At 40.0% G+C, this 12,548-nt stretch overlaps 1 protein-coding gene across 1 annotated transcript; it reads left to right on the top strand.

Moving 5' to 3' along the window:
• Positions 1 to 3,663: 3,663 nt before the first annotated feature.
• On the top strand, positions 3,664 to 12,477 carry stk3 (serine/threonine kinase 3 (STE20 homolog, yeast)). The gene is made up of 11 exons (XM_004085225.5): positions 3,664 to 3,894; positions 5,117 to 5,197; positions 5,322 to 5,450; positions 5,626 to 5,740; positions 5,978 to 6,142; positions 6,665 to 6,832; positions 6,918 to 7,055; positions 7,154 to 7,279; positions 7,377 to 7,575; positions 10,239 to 10,432; positions 10,571 to 12,477. Exons 1-11 carry the CDS (start codon positions 3,869 to 3,871, stop codon positions 10,727 to 10,729), a joined length of 1,500 nt encoding a protein of 499 aa, XP_004085273.1. The 5' UTR covers positions 3,664 to 3,868; the 3' UTR covers positions 10,730 to 12,477.
• Positions 12,478 to 12,548: the final 71 nt, after the last annotated feature.

A 12,548-nucleotide genomic window follows, 5' to 3' on the forward strand; every position in this document is an offset into this window, starting at 1 on the left:
CTCATCTGTCTGCCTAGCTGTTGGACAGGACTGCCTAGCTGTTGGACAGGACAAGTTAAAAAAAAAAAAAATCTGTTCTATGTTTATTTATTGTCAAAGTTAGAATCTTGAACAGTTCTTCTTCCTCACATCCTGCACTTTAAAATGTGTCAATAAGCTACATTTAGTGTCAAACCTACATAAAATGTTGATTTTGCACAAATCGTTACAGCTTCAAGAAAAACTGCAGAACACGAAATGTCTGTGAAATTGTATCTATTTTTCAATCCAATAAACTTTTATCACCTTTCAGTCTTTTGTTTCCTATTCTTCCTCCACACGTTTCCTACTGACAGCTGCACATTATAGGAGACACCAGCATTGCATGTGTGGCCACACCTGATGGAAAATGTGTCCATGATGGAGGCCCTCTCTAAAATACAGAAGCTGCTGCTTCGGCTTTCTTCCTCTTCTGATGATGATGATGATGATGATAATGATGATGATGGCAGGAGCAACTTCTCTGACTTCAGCAAAGTCAAAGTGCTGTCCCACCTGAACAAAAGACAGTCCTTTAGCTGTAACAGAACAGCCCTCACCCACTTTTACTGCCAAAAAGACAACCTGGAGACACAAAAGATAAAAATAATATCAGGCTGTAGAAGCTCCTGCTGCTGGTGATTGTATCCTCTAGTTTAGTTGAAACAACTGAACATCAGTTCCCCAGCTCTGCCTCTGACGTCCACAAAGAACCAGGAACCAGTGAAACCTCAGGACCCCTCCTGAACATGTGGAGGAAACAGAGATGGCTGCAAACAGCCGCCACCAGGGGGCGCATCAGGCAGTTTGACGGACCTTAGTTGAGACAAGATTTAATTTCTGCACAGAAAAACTCCTTTCTGAGACAAAACAGAAGAAAACACCAGTGGAGGTTCCGGGTTATTGCAGTTCTTGTGCTTCATCATTCATGACAACTGTTCACAGCACAGAAAAATAAAGACTGTTGCTGATGTCGCCCATTCTTTTCTGTGTGGGGAAGAGGGGGAGAAGGTGTGGACGGTCGTGAGTTCGAGCCCCACCTTGGGCAATCAAAACAAAAAATAAAATTGTGATACTTTACAGACAAATCTGTAAAATAATCACAAAGGTGTTTGAAATGATTTCAGTGGTGAAAAAGGTGTCATTGTGTGAATTAAAGGGACACATGATGTAACTCTGAGGGTGACAGGTGTTGGATTGAGCTGCCTTGTCTGACCTAAGACACAATCAGAGCCTCAAAGTGATGTGAAGTCTTTGTGATAACAGTTTGTAATGTTTTGTGCTTCTTTTTCAGATTTATTCAGGGACCTGAAGCTCCCTGAAGGGATGCAGACTTTTAAAACGTGTACGCTTTGCGAGAAGATGGAGCTACAATTCATCAGGAAGACTCTTTTTGGTGTTTTTCAGATGTTTTCATCTCTGCTGGTGTTTTGCTTCAAAAATATCATGTACAGTTTGGAAATGCAGCTCATATGTCTAGTTTAATTGCAAAGATTTATGTTTATTCATTACATAAGTTAGAATGACTTCTGTAGAGTTCTTCCTGTTTTGTTTCAATAAACTATGTTGTGACAAACCTTCAACCTTATTTTTACCCAAATTTTTACCTGTTTAAATAAAAGTACACAAGCTTTGCAGCAACGTTTTCAACGTTTTCAAAAAAACGTTTTCAAAAAACTAAAATATATAATACATTTAAATATTTAAAATATATTTTTTAAATAGTCTTTAGTGGTCCTTGGATCTTTTCATTTCTTCCCTCCATTCCTCCACACTCTTCCCGTCTGCAGCTGCGCAGTTAGGCGTCCCAGAAATCCGTTTCTGCAGGTGGTCTGCACAACCTGTCGGCGGACTTCTGTCCCTGCTGGAAGGTCTTGCTCTGGTGCTGCAGCTGCTGCCTCCAACACTTTCCTCCTCCTGAAGGCGGTGGTCCTGGGCACACGCTCAGGAGGAGGAGGAGGTGATGGTGGTGGAGCCTCAGGGGCGGCTAGGATTCATCATTGGAACGTGTTGCTGCAGAGGCGTCTTCTCCTCTGGCATCTTGTCGTCGAAGGGCTGTCCTTGTCCCGCCTGAACCAAGGACAGCCCTTCAGCTGCAGGTATAGGCTGCAAGGAAACAGCTGGAGCAGCAGGAAGGAGTCCAGCTTCCTGCTCAATCACAGCCCTTTCCCACTTTTTCTGCCGGCTGGAGAACTTGAAGACACAGAGTATGCTGGTCCCAGGATGCTGGGATTTAGGAAAAGATACAACATCAGACCGAAGAAGTTAAAGGCTCTCACAACTGTGAGCAGAAAGTGAAAGTTTCAAAATTTAAAAGCGCATCTTTTAATAAAAACACAAACATTCAACATCGTTTCAGCACTTAAAACCATCGATTTCTCGTTAAATCAAAGGAAAAACAGCACTTACGTCCAACCAGGAAGACGGCAGTCATGACAGTAAAAGAAGGGGGGCGGGGGCGAGAAATTGGAACAAATCCAGCTCTCTGATTGGACCCCCAAAGTTTCAGAGTTGAAATTGGAACGAATCAGGCCATTTGATTGGTTGAGAAGTTGGAACATTTGGAACATGTAATGAAAACATGATGAGTTTGAACCAAAAATACGTCAGCTGCCCTGGACACGGCATCTCTGGTGCAGCAGTCGCGGTCCACATAGATCAGCTGGGGGGAGGAATCTTGGTGAATTGACACGGCCTCATAAGCACAGTCGCCATCCTAAACAGACCCTCGTGTTGTAGCCATAAACCGTGAGCAGTCAGAAAGGCAATGGAAGAACGGGCATAGGTGGAGGTGATAGAAATTGCTCCCTCTCATTGCTTCAAGCCAGGAACGACTCACAGTGAGTTAGTTAGTGAATCCTTCTTCCATCAGCAAGAGCACTAAAGATGAAAGGGGGCTGGGTCTTTTAGCATGACAACGATCCCAAACACACTGCCCGGATAAAAAAGGAGTAGCTTCTTAACAGCAGTTCAAGGTCCTGGTTTGGCCTAGCCTGTCAGATCGCAACCCCCATAGAAAATCTTTAAAGGGGAATGGGCTAAAATACCAACAACAGTTTGTGAAACCCTTGTGAAGACTTACAGAAAACGTTTGACTGCTGTCATTACCAAAAGAGGGTATGTAACAAAGCATTGAGTTGAACTTTCCTTAATTGTTTTTTCTCATTTAGTCTCTCATAGTTGAGGTATCCCTGTGATGAAAGTTACAGGTCTTTCTAATCTTTTTAAGTGGGAAAACTTGCACAAGTGGTGGCTGACTTTTTTGCCCCACTGTATCGGAATAAATTGATATAATATAGGCCCTTTTATGGGAAAGAAATGTCTAAATGTGGTGAAACTGAGACATAATTTTCCTGAGGTTAATTTTTACATTCGGCGCCCCATACCCTTTAAATGAATCCCAATAAAATCTAAAATTAGTACATACTATTCCTCGGACATAAATCAATTCTTTGTTTCCAAAATAATGCCAGTGTAACGTGAAAACATTTATATAACTTTAAAATTACATCTTTAAAAATTAAACAAAAAATTACAGTGCAATTTGAGTTTGTTGTTGAAGTTGTTGTTTTTTTGCTGTCATTTCTTTCATAAAAAACACAGGCCACGTTTTCCCGACTTTGTAGGTAACCCTTGAAGCCGCGAGGTGGCGGTAATGCGTTAGATCTTTTGTGCATTGCCCTCACTAGATTCCACGAAGAAGATGAAGCGCCCATCTCAGCTGGCCCTCTGCTAGTTTCTGACAACAACGCGTCTTGTCTGCCGACAATGTTCACACGTTCGTTCCATAGTGACAAAACGGCAATCTTTTTTAAAAGCGCTCCTTAAATTTACGTTTTCGAGTTGATTCATGATGGAGCCAACCGCGCCTAAAAGGTTTGTAAAGATTCCAATTGTTCAAACTTTAGCATAATCGGATGCTAGCTGAGCCCCTACTAGCTAATGCTAAGCTAACTCATTTAGTCGTTAAACTCCAGTGGTTTTGTTTGAAACTTTCTATTTACATGGATATAGGCCCTACTATTCTGTACTTCCTCACTTCAAAATTGACGTTGAAATTTCGAAACGGTGACACATTTTTAATCACAATTTTAAGGAACAACAAAAAAGTGTACATTTTATAAAACGTCTTGCCTTTTGTCCCTACAGGCAAATTTAATGTATTTAAAACGTGCGCGTACAGCAATTAAAATAACGAAAACAGTAGCAAATTTTATTTACAAAATGTAATTTAATTTATTGCGTTCTTCAAAACCAGTTAAGTATTATTTTGTTATGCAATTACATCATAAGCATATAATGTACTTTTCTGTTTGGCATTATATTTTAATTTTAAATACATTTGAAACTTTAACATGTTCATAACCTAATATTTATAGAAATATTTTCTATCTGCTGTTTTTATTAGAGCTATAGTAACAAGGTAATTTCCAATTTTTGTATCAATAAAGTTTAATTCAGTTGTATTTTGTTGTATCATATACAGTACAATACATAAATCAGACTTTGCACACACAATTGGCTTTTTTATTTGGTTGCTTTGTTGGTTTTCCTCATTTTATTGAATTTTATATTTGAAATTAAATGTGAATTTTACTAATACAGTATCATTGTGTTGACAAAATAAGTTAGGTTTTAATACTTTTTATGGTTGACAGTAATCCTGAGTGAGTGAAACTACATCTTCTTAAAACCTTTTCACATGACGAGCAAAAACCCACAGGGCCTTAATCAAGTAACATGAAGTCACTTCCTGGTCATTTTTGAAAGCCGTTTCATTGGAGGATTTCTAGTTGTGCTGTTTTTAAGCCTGTTATTGAAAAACTAAGAAAACACTTCAAGTCTTAACTATTGTGTTGAAATCCATACTGATAGCAATAAACAATTAACAAATCTGTCTTTTTTGGTAGACATTTTATTTGTTTCTTGCTCTCTGTTAAATATGGTAATCAAAGCAAAATTAATTAAAACGTATTTATATTAATTGAGTAAATAAATCTCATATTGTTCCCTCTGCATTACCTAAAACTATCTGGGCTATTTATTATTTATATTGTCTATTGATGTCAATAATAAGATGACTTTCTTTAAACTGCAGCAAGCTGAAAAAGCTGAGCGAGGACAGCTTGACAAAACAGCCAGAGGAAGTGTTTGATGTATTAGAAAAACTTGGTGAAGGGTAAGAACTTTGATTCCTTTTTTCTTTTCATCCTGTACTTTCCTTTTTTACAGTTGATTGTTGTGTTATACATTGGTTTTGCGCACCCTGGTGTGGTGTGTGACTAGCTTTGGTGTGTGCTTAGTTCCTATGGCAGTGTCTTTAAAGCCATTCATAAAGAGTCAGGACAGGTTGTGGCCATCAAGCAGGTTCCAGTGGAGTCAGATCTACAGGAAATCATCAAAGAGATCTCCATCATGCAGCAGTGTGACAGGTGAGAATTCCAGATGTCTCTGCAAATGCTTATCCGTGTCATGTGGAGTACATTAGATGATCAAAACTATCCAAAGAATTAGTCAAACTCAAGCTCCTCTGCACTCTGATGTTTGCAGGAATACTTCCCTTTTTTTGAGGTTTAAATACAAACTTTGCTCTGAACCTCTTTCCAGCCCTTATGTAGTGAAATACTATGGCAGCTACTTCAAAAACACAGACCTTTGGATTGTCATGGAGTACTGCGGAGCTGGATCCGTTTCTGACATAATCAGACTCCGCAACAAGACGGTGAGCCTTTTAAGTTTATGGTTAGAATGTGTTGTAAGATTGATCTGTTAGATTTCTTCCCTACTTGAAAAGAAACACTTAAAAGAAGCAGAAATAATCCAATTTTGACTACAGTTAGTCTATTTGGGCTGAAGAAATAATGTATTTATTTATGACTACCCTGATCTTTTATTAACACCAAGGTTTATCTCGCCCTGCCCTTTTTTGTTTTGTTTTTGCTTTGCTTTCATGGTCCAGCTGACAGAAGATGAGATTGCCACCATCCTTAAATCAACCCTGAAGGGTCTTGAATACCTTCACTTCATGAGGAAGATTCATCGTGACATCAAGGCTGGAAACATCCTTCTCAACACTGAGGGTCACGCGAAACTGGCAGATTTTGGAGTAGCAGGACAGTTGACGGTAAACAAGAAGAAATGATCCACTTATGTTTATTTGATTTGTGTAACTTGGTCTGGAATTTTTTTTTTTGATCCACACAAATCATACTTAGATCTATTTTAAACATGCTCCCAATAACGATAAAACTGTTTTCAGCCAGCCAAAATCCAAAAACCTGTGTCATTTCCTAGGACACAGGAAATTCACCTCTGAGTTGCAGCGTGGAGCAACGCCCCCATTCCCCATCACCCATATCTGAGAGCTGTTTGTACTCTCCCTTTTGCTTACACCTCCTCACACCCCTAACCTAACATTATCGCTGCAACAAAAATAGCGAGCAATATTGGAACAATCCAACCGGACCAGTTTTGATCTAGATGCCAGCTCAGACGAGGAATACGAAGACGTTCGTGGATGTAGTCGTCTACAAGTGGATGCATCAGAATTAAGCAGAGCAGGAAAAAAGCTAAAAGAAAAACCCACCCTTTTCATCAGAGCATGACTTTAAAGCCAAATGATGTTCTTGTTTACTTACTACTGAAGGATACCATGGCAAAGAGAAACACAGTGATTGGTACCCCGTTTTGGATGGCACCAGAGGTGATCCAAGAGATCGGCTACAACTGTGTTGCAGACATCTGGTCTCTGGGCATCACATCCATCGAGATGGCAGAAGGCAAACCTCCATATGCCGACATCCATCCTATGAGAGTGAGTGCTAAAATGTTTGTTCGTAATCTTCCTTTTCCTTTGTTTTTGTTTCTCATCATTTCCTGTAAAAAACGTTCCCCTGCAGGCCATTTTCATGATCCCCACCAACCCTCCTCCTACGTTCAGGAAGCCGGAGCTTTGGTCGGATGACTTCACAGACTTTGTCAAGAAGTGTTTGGTGAAGAATCCTGAGCAGAGAGCCACAGCCACTCAGCTGCTTCAGGTCAGAAGAAGGAAGATAAAGCCCACGTGTAACTTTGATTAAATTATGCAGAACAATTTGCTTTAAGCAATAATATGTTTTTTTGTTTCGTTCTCCAGCATCCATTTATCAGCCAAGCCAAGCCTGTCACAATCCTGAGAGATCTCATTACAGAAGCTATGGAGATGAAAGCTAAAAGACAGCAAGAGCAGCAGAGAGAGCTGGAGGAGGAAGAGGACAACTCTGTACGTTACCAAAAAAACCAAACAGTAGTGATGTAGTTAAACTTTCCCATAGAGAACCTTATATGGATGGTCTTTTTTTTTTTTTCTTTCCATCTAGGAAGAAGAGACAGAGGTGGACTCGCACACTATGGTTAAATCGGGCTCAGAGGGTGCAGGGACCATGCGAGCCACTGGCACGATGAGTGATGGTGCTCAGACCATGATCGAGCATGGCACCACCATCCTGGACGACCTGGGCACCATGGTCATCAACACGGATGATAAAGAGGAGCACGAGGACCACGGATCCATGAGAAGTAAGAAAACAGAATTAACAATTAGAATTAACATAGGACTAAAATAGGAGTGCGCAGAATATAATTTTGTCAAACGGATGTTTGTTTGATACTATTCAGTGTTTTAAAGAGAACTTTGAAGAGTTGATGGAGGGATGAGGTAAAAGCTATAGGCCCCTCCCTCCCCCCGTTTGGTTCTGGCTCCTGGTTCTAGAAGATGACTGTTTCTTCCAGATCCCAGTGGTCTCATTGGGGGGTTCTTGAATGTGCATTTAGCCCCTGGTGTTCACACTGGACAAGCAGGGAGGGGCTTCTTATTTATCTACTGTTTACTAACGCATCTCCGCCACCTACGGTGGGAAGAGGCTTGGTGTGAAATGTCAAAGGGTTGCAAATCGCGTGAATTTTGCTCCAGGCTTTTTCTCCTCCACAGCTCTACTCTGCTATATAAAGGACTTGGTGTCATAGAATTCTGGCCGTGCACAAACCGTAATTATTCATTCCTCCTCCATCATCAATTTTCAAACCGTTGGTCGCCATCACTGGCGAAGATAGAACCGGTTTAACTTTCAATGGGTGTTCCATGGCCGAATTGACATTTTTTCAGCTACTGTTACTTGTCATCTTTTTACACAATAAACATAATTCCGGTGGAGAAAAGCAGCCTTCCACTGATATGTAAAACTTTACAGTAGTGAAGTTCATCCGTAATCAATAAGCTGATTCAGGAAAACGCGGCTTTGTATCGATAATGTGTTGCATATCGGTGCAAACCTACTTTTCTCTACGTTAGAATCGGTTAAATCAGGGGTTTTTCATCCTTTTTTGAGCCAAGGTTCACTTTTTGCAGTACACCAGCAACTAAAACTCCTTTTTAAAAGAGAAACTCCTGTTGTCTCTATTGATCTACACCAATGGTCCCCAACATTTTTAACGCTGCGGAACGCTATGACAACATAGAAAGTTTTCACGAACCGGCCTTTTAAGACGATTATTGTAGCAATACTATGATGGAGGAACAGAGACATGACGAGATGAACTCTGAGCTTTTATTTTGAAAGGCATTTCATTGTACATCGCACAGGTGTCATCATCCTCTCCCCCTCCCACACTTATGGTGCAAAAAAGAAGTACTCTCTATTGGGAGTTTGCCTGAGTTTGATTTTAGAAATAATCTATCACGTGACCGAGAAGAGCGCCTTGTTCTGCGTCAAGAGTGACATAGACGGATGTAACAGAGAATCGGGAAATTTTTTCAAAATAAAACATCTTTCAGATTCCGAAATAAATCAAATTAAATAGTTTCATTTTGATTAAATGCGTCTGTGGGACACTTCACCTTAATGCTGATTCTTTGATTTTGTTATTACTTATATTTAGGCTTAACTTCAAGTTTTTCAAAAGTGAAAGTAAAGGATAAAACTGAATTTGTCCTCCAATCCAAACATAAGAAAGCCGCTGTTTCCTTTATAAAGCTGACTTGGACCAAACACTGGAATCTCTGACTGTAATTCTTCGGTTCTCAAAACAAACTTGAACTTTCCTGATTTCAGCAAGAACATTTACAAACTGTTAGAACAGATTCTTGCGGTTGTTGTGCTTCATGATAGCAGCGCAGTAAGAGAAACATTAACGCAATGCATCGTGGGAGTTGTAGTGAAAAGCAGTGGTTGTGATGCCGGACAGTCTTTGAGCTTCAGTATTTTATTTACTTTTTACACCGTCTGAGACGGGTCCCCACGGGTAGCTAATAGGGTTCCACAGATGATTCTTGATCCGTACGGATCACTAGTCCCGGTTCTGCACAGGCGTGTGCCGCGGACACCGCCCACTTCTTTTAAAACTGTTGTCTGTTTACATCGAACGTGAGTCACGCATCAAATTCGCGGCCTCCAAATTTGAGAATGCAAGTGGGAGGAGCTACCGTTTTTCTCAGCCTCCATATGAAAGACACAGACTCTAAACTGCCTTGCTGAGCACACATACCAGCGAAGAAGATAGACGCCAAGTAGCGTCTACACAGCCGCGAAGAAATAATGACGGACATTCTAAAATATCCCCGTGTTTTCTTTGTATGATTCTGACAAGCGTGTAAATACTTGCTCTCTTCTTCTGAGTGAAAAGCGACTTTAAGAATCGTAAAGTTGCGCAGCGCCACCTTGTGTACAGGAGTATTTCTGTTTTACATTAAGCGCCATCTAATGTCAGGGAATGAAATTGCATGTTCGCTCGGCTCATCGTCAGCGAAAATCGCCTGGGTGTGAACACAAAAAACGTGGCGAATAACGCCTGGCGAATATTCGTCCCGGTGTGTACGGGCCTTAACCCTCGCAGCGCACTGGTTGAAAATCACTGAGCTAAATCAGGTTGATAACGTGATCTGTCAAAGAGTGTTATTTAGGTGTCACCGGTGACGTTTGGTGGTAAAGGGTTAACAACTGCAGTTTTTAAAGAAAAGGTCCTGAGTACCATCAAATAATTTAAGAGAAAATATTTGGCAAAGTGTACAAATAGCAAATTGTTTGCAGTTATTTGTCTTCAATGTTTTAACTCTAGTTTCCATAAATGTTTATACTCTTTTTTTTTTTTTTTTTTTTTTTTTTTTTTTTTTTTTTTTTTTGGTACAAAGCGTAAAAAATGGCCAAACCCGTTTTAGTAACAAAGGGCTTCTTCCAACTTCCCAGGGAATCCAACCGCCCAACAGCCCATCCGTCCAGCCTTCATGGACTACTTTGACAAGCAGGACTCCAACAAGGCAACCCAACAGCAAGAGAACTACAACCACAACCAGCTGCAGGAGCCGTCCGGCTACCACATCCAATCCAAAAACGTCTTTCCAGACAACTGGAAAGTTCCTCAGGATGGAGACTTTGACTTTGTGAGTTTCTCAGGTGTATTATTCCCCATTAAAAAAAACCTCATAAATATCGGGCTCCATGATTTTAAAAGGGCACAACAAGTCAAGTGTTCTTACAGTTTATTGCTGTTTTTTTGTTTTGTTTTTTTGGTCAACCAGTTGAAGAACCTGGACTTTGAAGAGCTGCAGCTGCGCCTGAGTGCCTTAGATCCCATGATGGAGCGAGAGATTGAGGAGCTGAGACAGCGCTACACTGCCAAACGCCAGCCTATCTTGGATGCAATGGATGCTAAAAAGAGAAGACAGCAGAACTTCTGAGGGTTTCTGGCCGTCGTGTGTTCCAAACCAGCATGAAACTTTAGATCCAGCGACAGTGGAGTCGAACTCCCTCTGCTGTCCAGACTAAATGCTAACTTGTCTTTGAATGAAGTTGGGATTCTTTCTGTCCATTTAGTTAACGAATTTCCCTTTCAGCAGGCGGATGTAGTTTGGAAAAAAGACAATTGTGTTCTGTGGAGCTGATTCTGGCTGAAAAGAGAAGTAACTCTAGGCCTCTTGACACCCGAGAGTCTTGAACAGAACTTCCTGTTTTCAGTTGCATGCCTAGTACAAAATGAAGTGATCCACTTATATGTCTATTTGATTTGTCAAATGTAAATATAGAGCCTTGCTTAAACGAACCTGCATTTAAAGCTGTGGAGCTTCGTCCATGACCAAAGATGAAACAAAATGAGGAAGCTGATAAAGCCTTAACATTTTTAAATTGAATCTGTCTTTAGTTTCACCAATTTGCTCTCTTGTAGATAAGTGGGAAGAAAACTGCTGAAGCAGCAAATCTTTATTAGGATGAACACAAATATAGAAGAATCATAAAAGTTTTTTTTGTTTTTGTTTTTTTTAGGTCTGAAAAAGACACCAAGTATGTCAGTGCCTCTTGAACCACTTTTCCCAGGTTACTATCAATCTTTAAAGTGACAACTTTAAAGACATGAAAATGAGAAGCAATGGTATGTACTATAGTTTCTAGGTAATCACATGATGGGATGATTTCAGTGTCATGTTTGAGCTTTTTCCTGTTGTGGGACTGGATCCTTCACATCAGGGCTGCTCAGCTGTGTTTCTAGACATCTACCACGAATTCTTCTCTATTCACTGCTGACTACCTGCGTTGAGGATTTGCAGGTTCTGATTGGCTGGATTCACCTGATCCAGATAATTGACAGTGGACACGAGCAGAGCCGTGGATCTCAAAGACCTGGATTGTTCAACCCTCCTTTACTTCAATAATGGGTTCAATGACCTAAACAGAGCTGTAGCAACGGTTCTATTACTGTGGTCGTAAACAAACAGGATACGAAAAAAAACATTGCTTTTGTTTTTATTTCTTTTTTTTTTTTTTCAGGATAACTTTAGATTTCAACAATAATACACAAGTGTGTTCTCGACTTGATGTGTTATCCATTGACTGAATTCCTGCTATGTATGTCTTGTGTGCTTTTAAATACATCTCTTATAACCTGAAAACTATATAGCTTTTTATTTGCTTCCTAGGAATTGTCAGGTAAGTTTATTTGAAGATTACATTTCTAATGACCAAGTAGACATTGGAAAGGCTTCATACAGACAACCTGGCGTGTGACTATTTTCATATCACGGAGCCATTGACCCATTCATTTTCACAGAAAATGCTTTCTAGTGTCTAATATTAAGGAATTATTTAATCTAATTTATGCTTTTTTTTATTCAAATCATAACTCGATTGAATGCACAGCATATCTGTCGTTTGTTGTTCCACATGAATGTGATGTGACTGTTTTTGAACTGTTACACGTCTCTCTGGCTTTCTGAAGCGGCTGTTTATGTACACAACCAATGCTGTAAAATAACCCCGTGTTCTTCGTTTTCATGACATAGAATACGACTACATTGGATTTGAAGTCTACTCACTATGTTTAGAGTGAAAGCATGTTGTACAGAAAGCATAGTAAGAAGTACTGCAATTACATTTTGTTTTTCTAATTAAAGGTTTGCTCCAAAATATTAAAAAAAGAAAATGATGTCCTAAAGTTTTGGCTGGGACGTACTGTTTAAAATTACTTTTTTTTTATTACCAAGCTTTATTAACGTTGTCATTTTC

The sequence above is a fragment of the Oryzias latipes genome, chromosome 11, assembly GCF_053564925.1.
Source record: "Oryzias latipes strain Hd-rR chromosome 11, Olatipes_Hd-rR_3.1".
In the NCBI taxonomy this organism is placed as follows: domain Eukaryota; kingdom Metazoa; phylum Chordata; class Actinopteri; order Beloniformes; family Adrianichthyidae; genus Oryzias; species Oryzias latipes.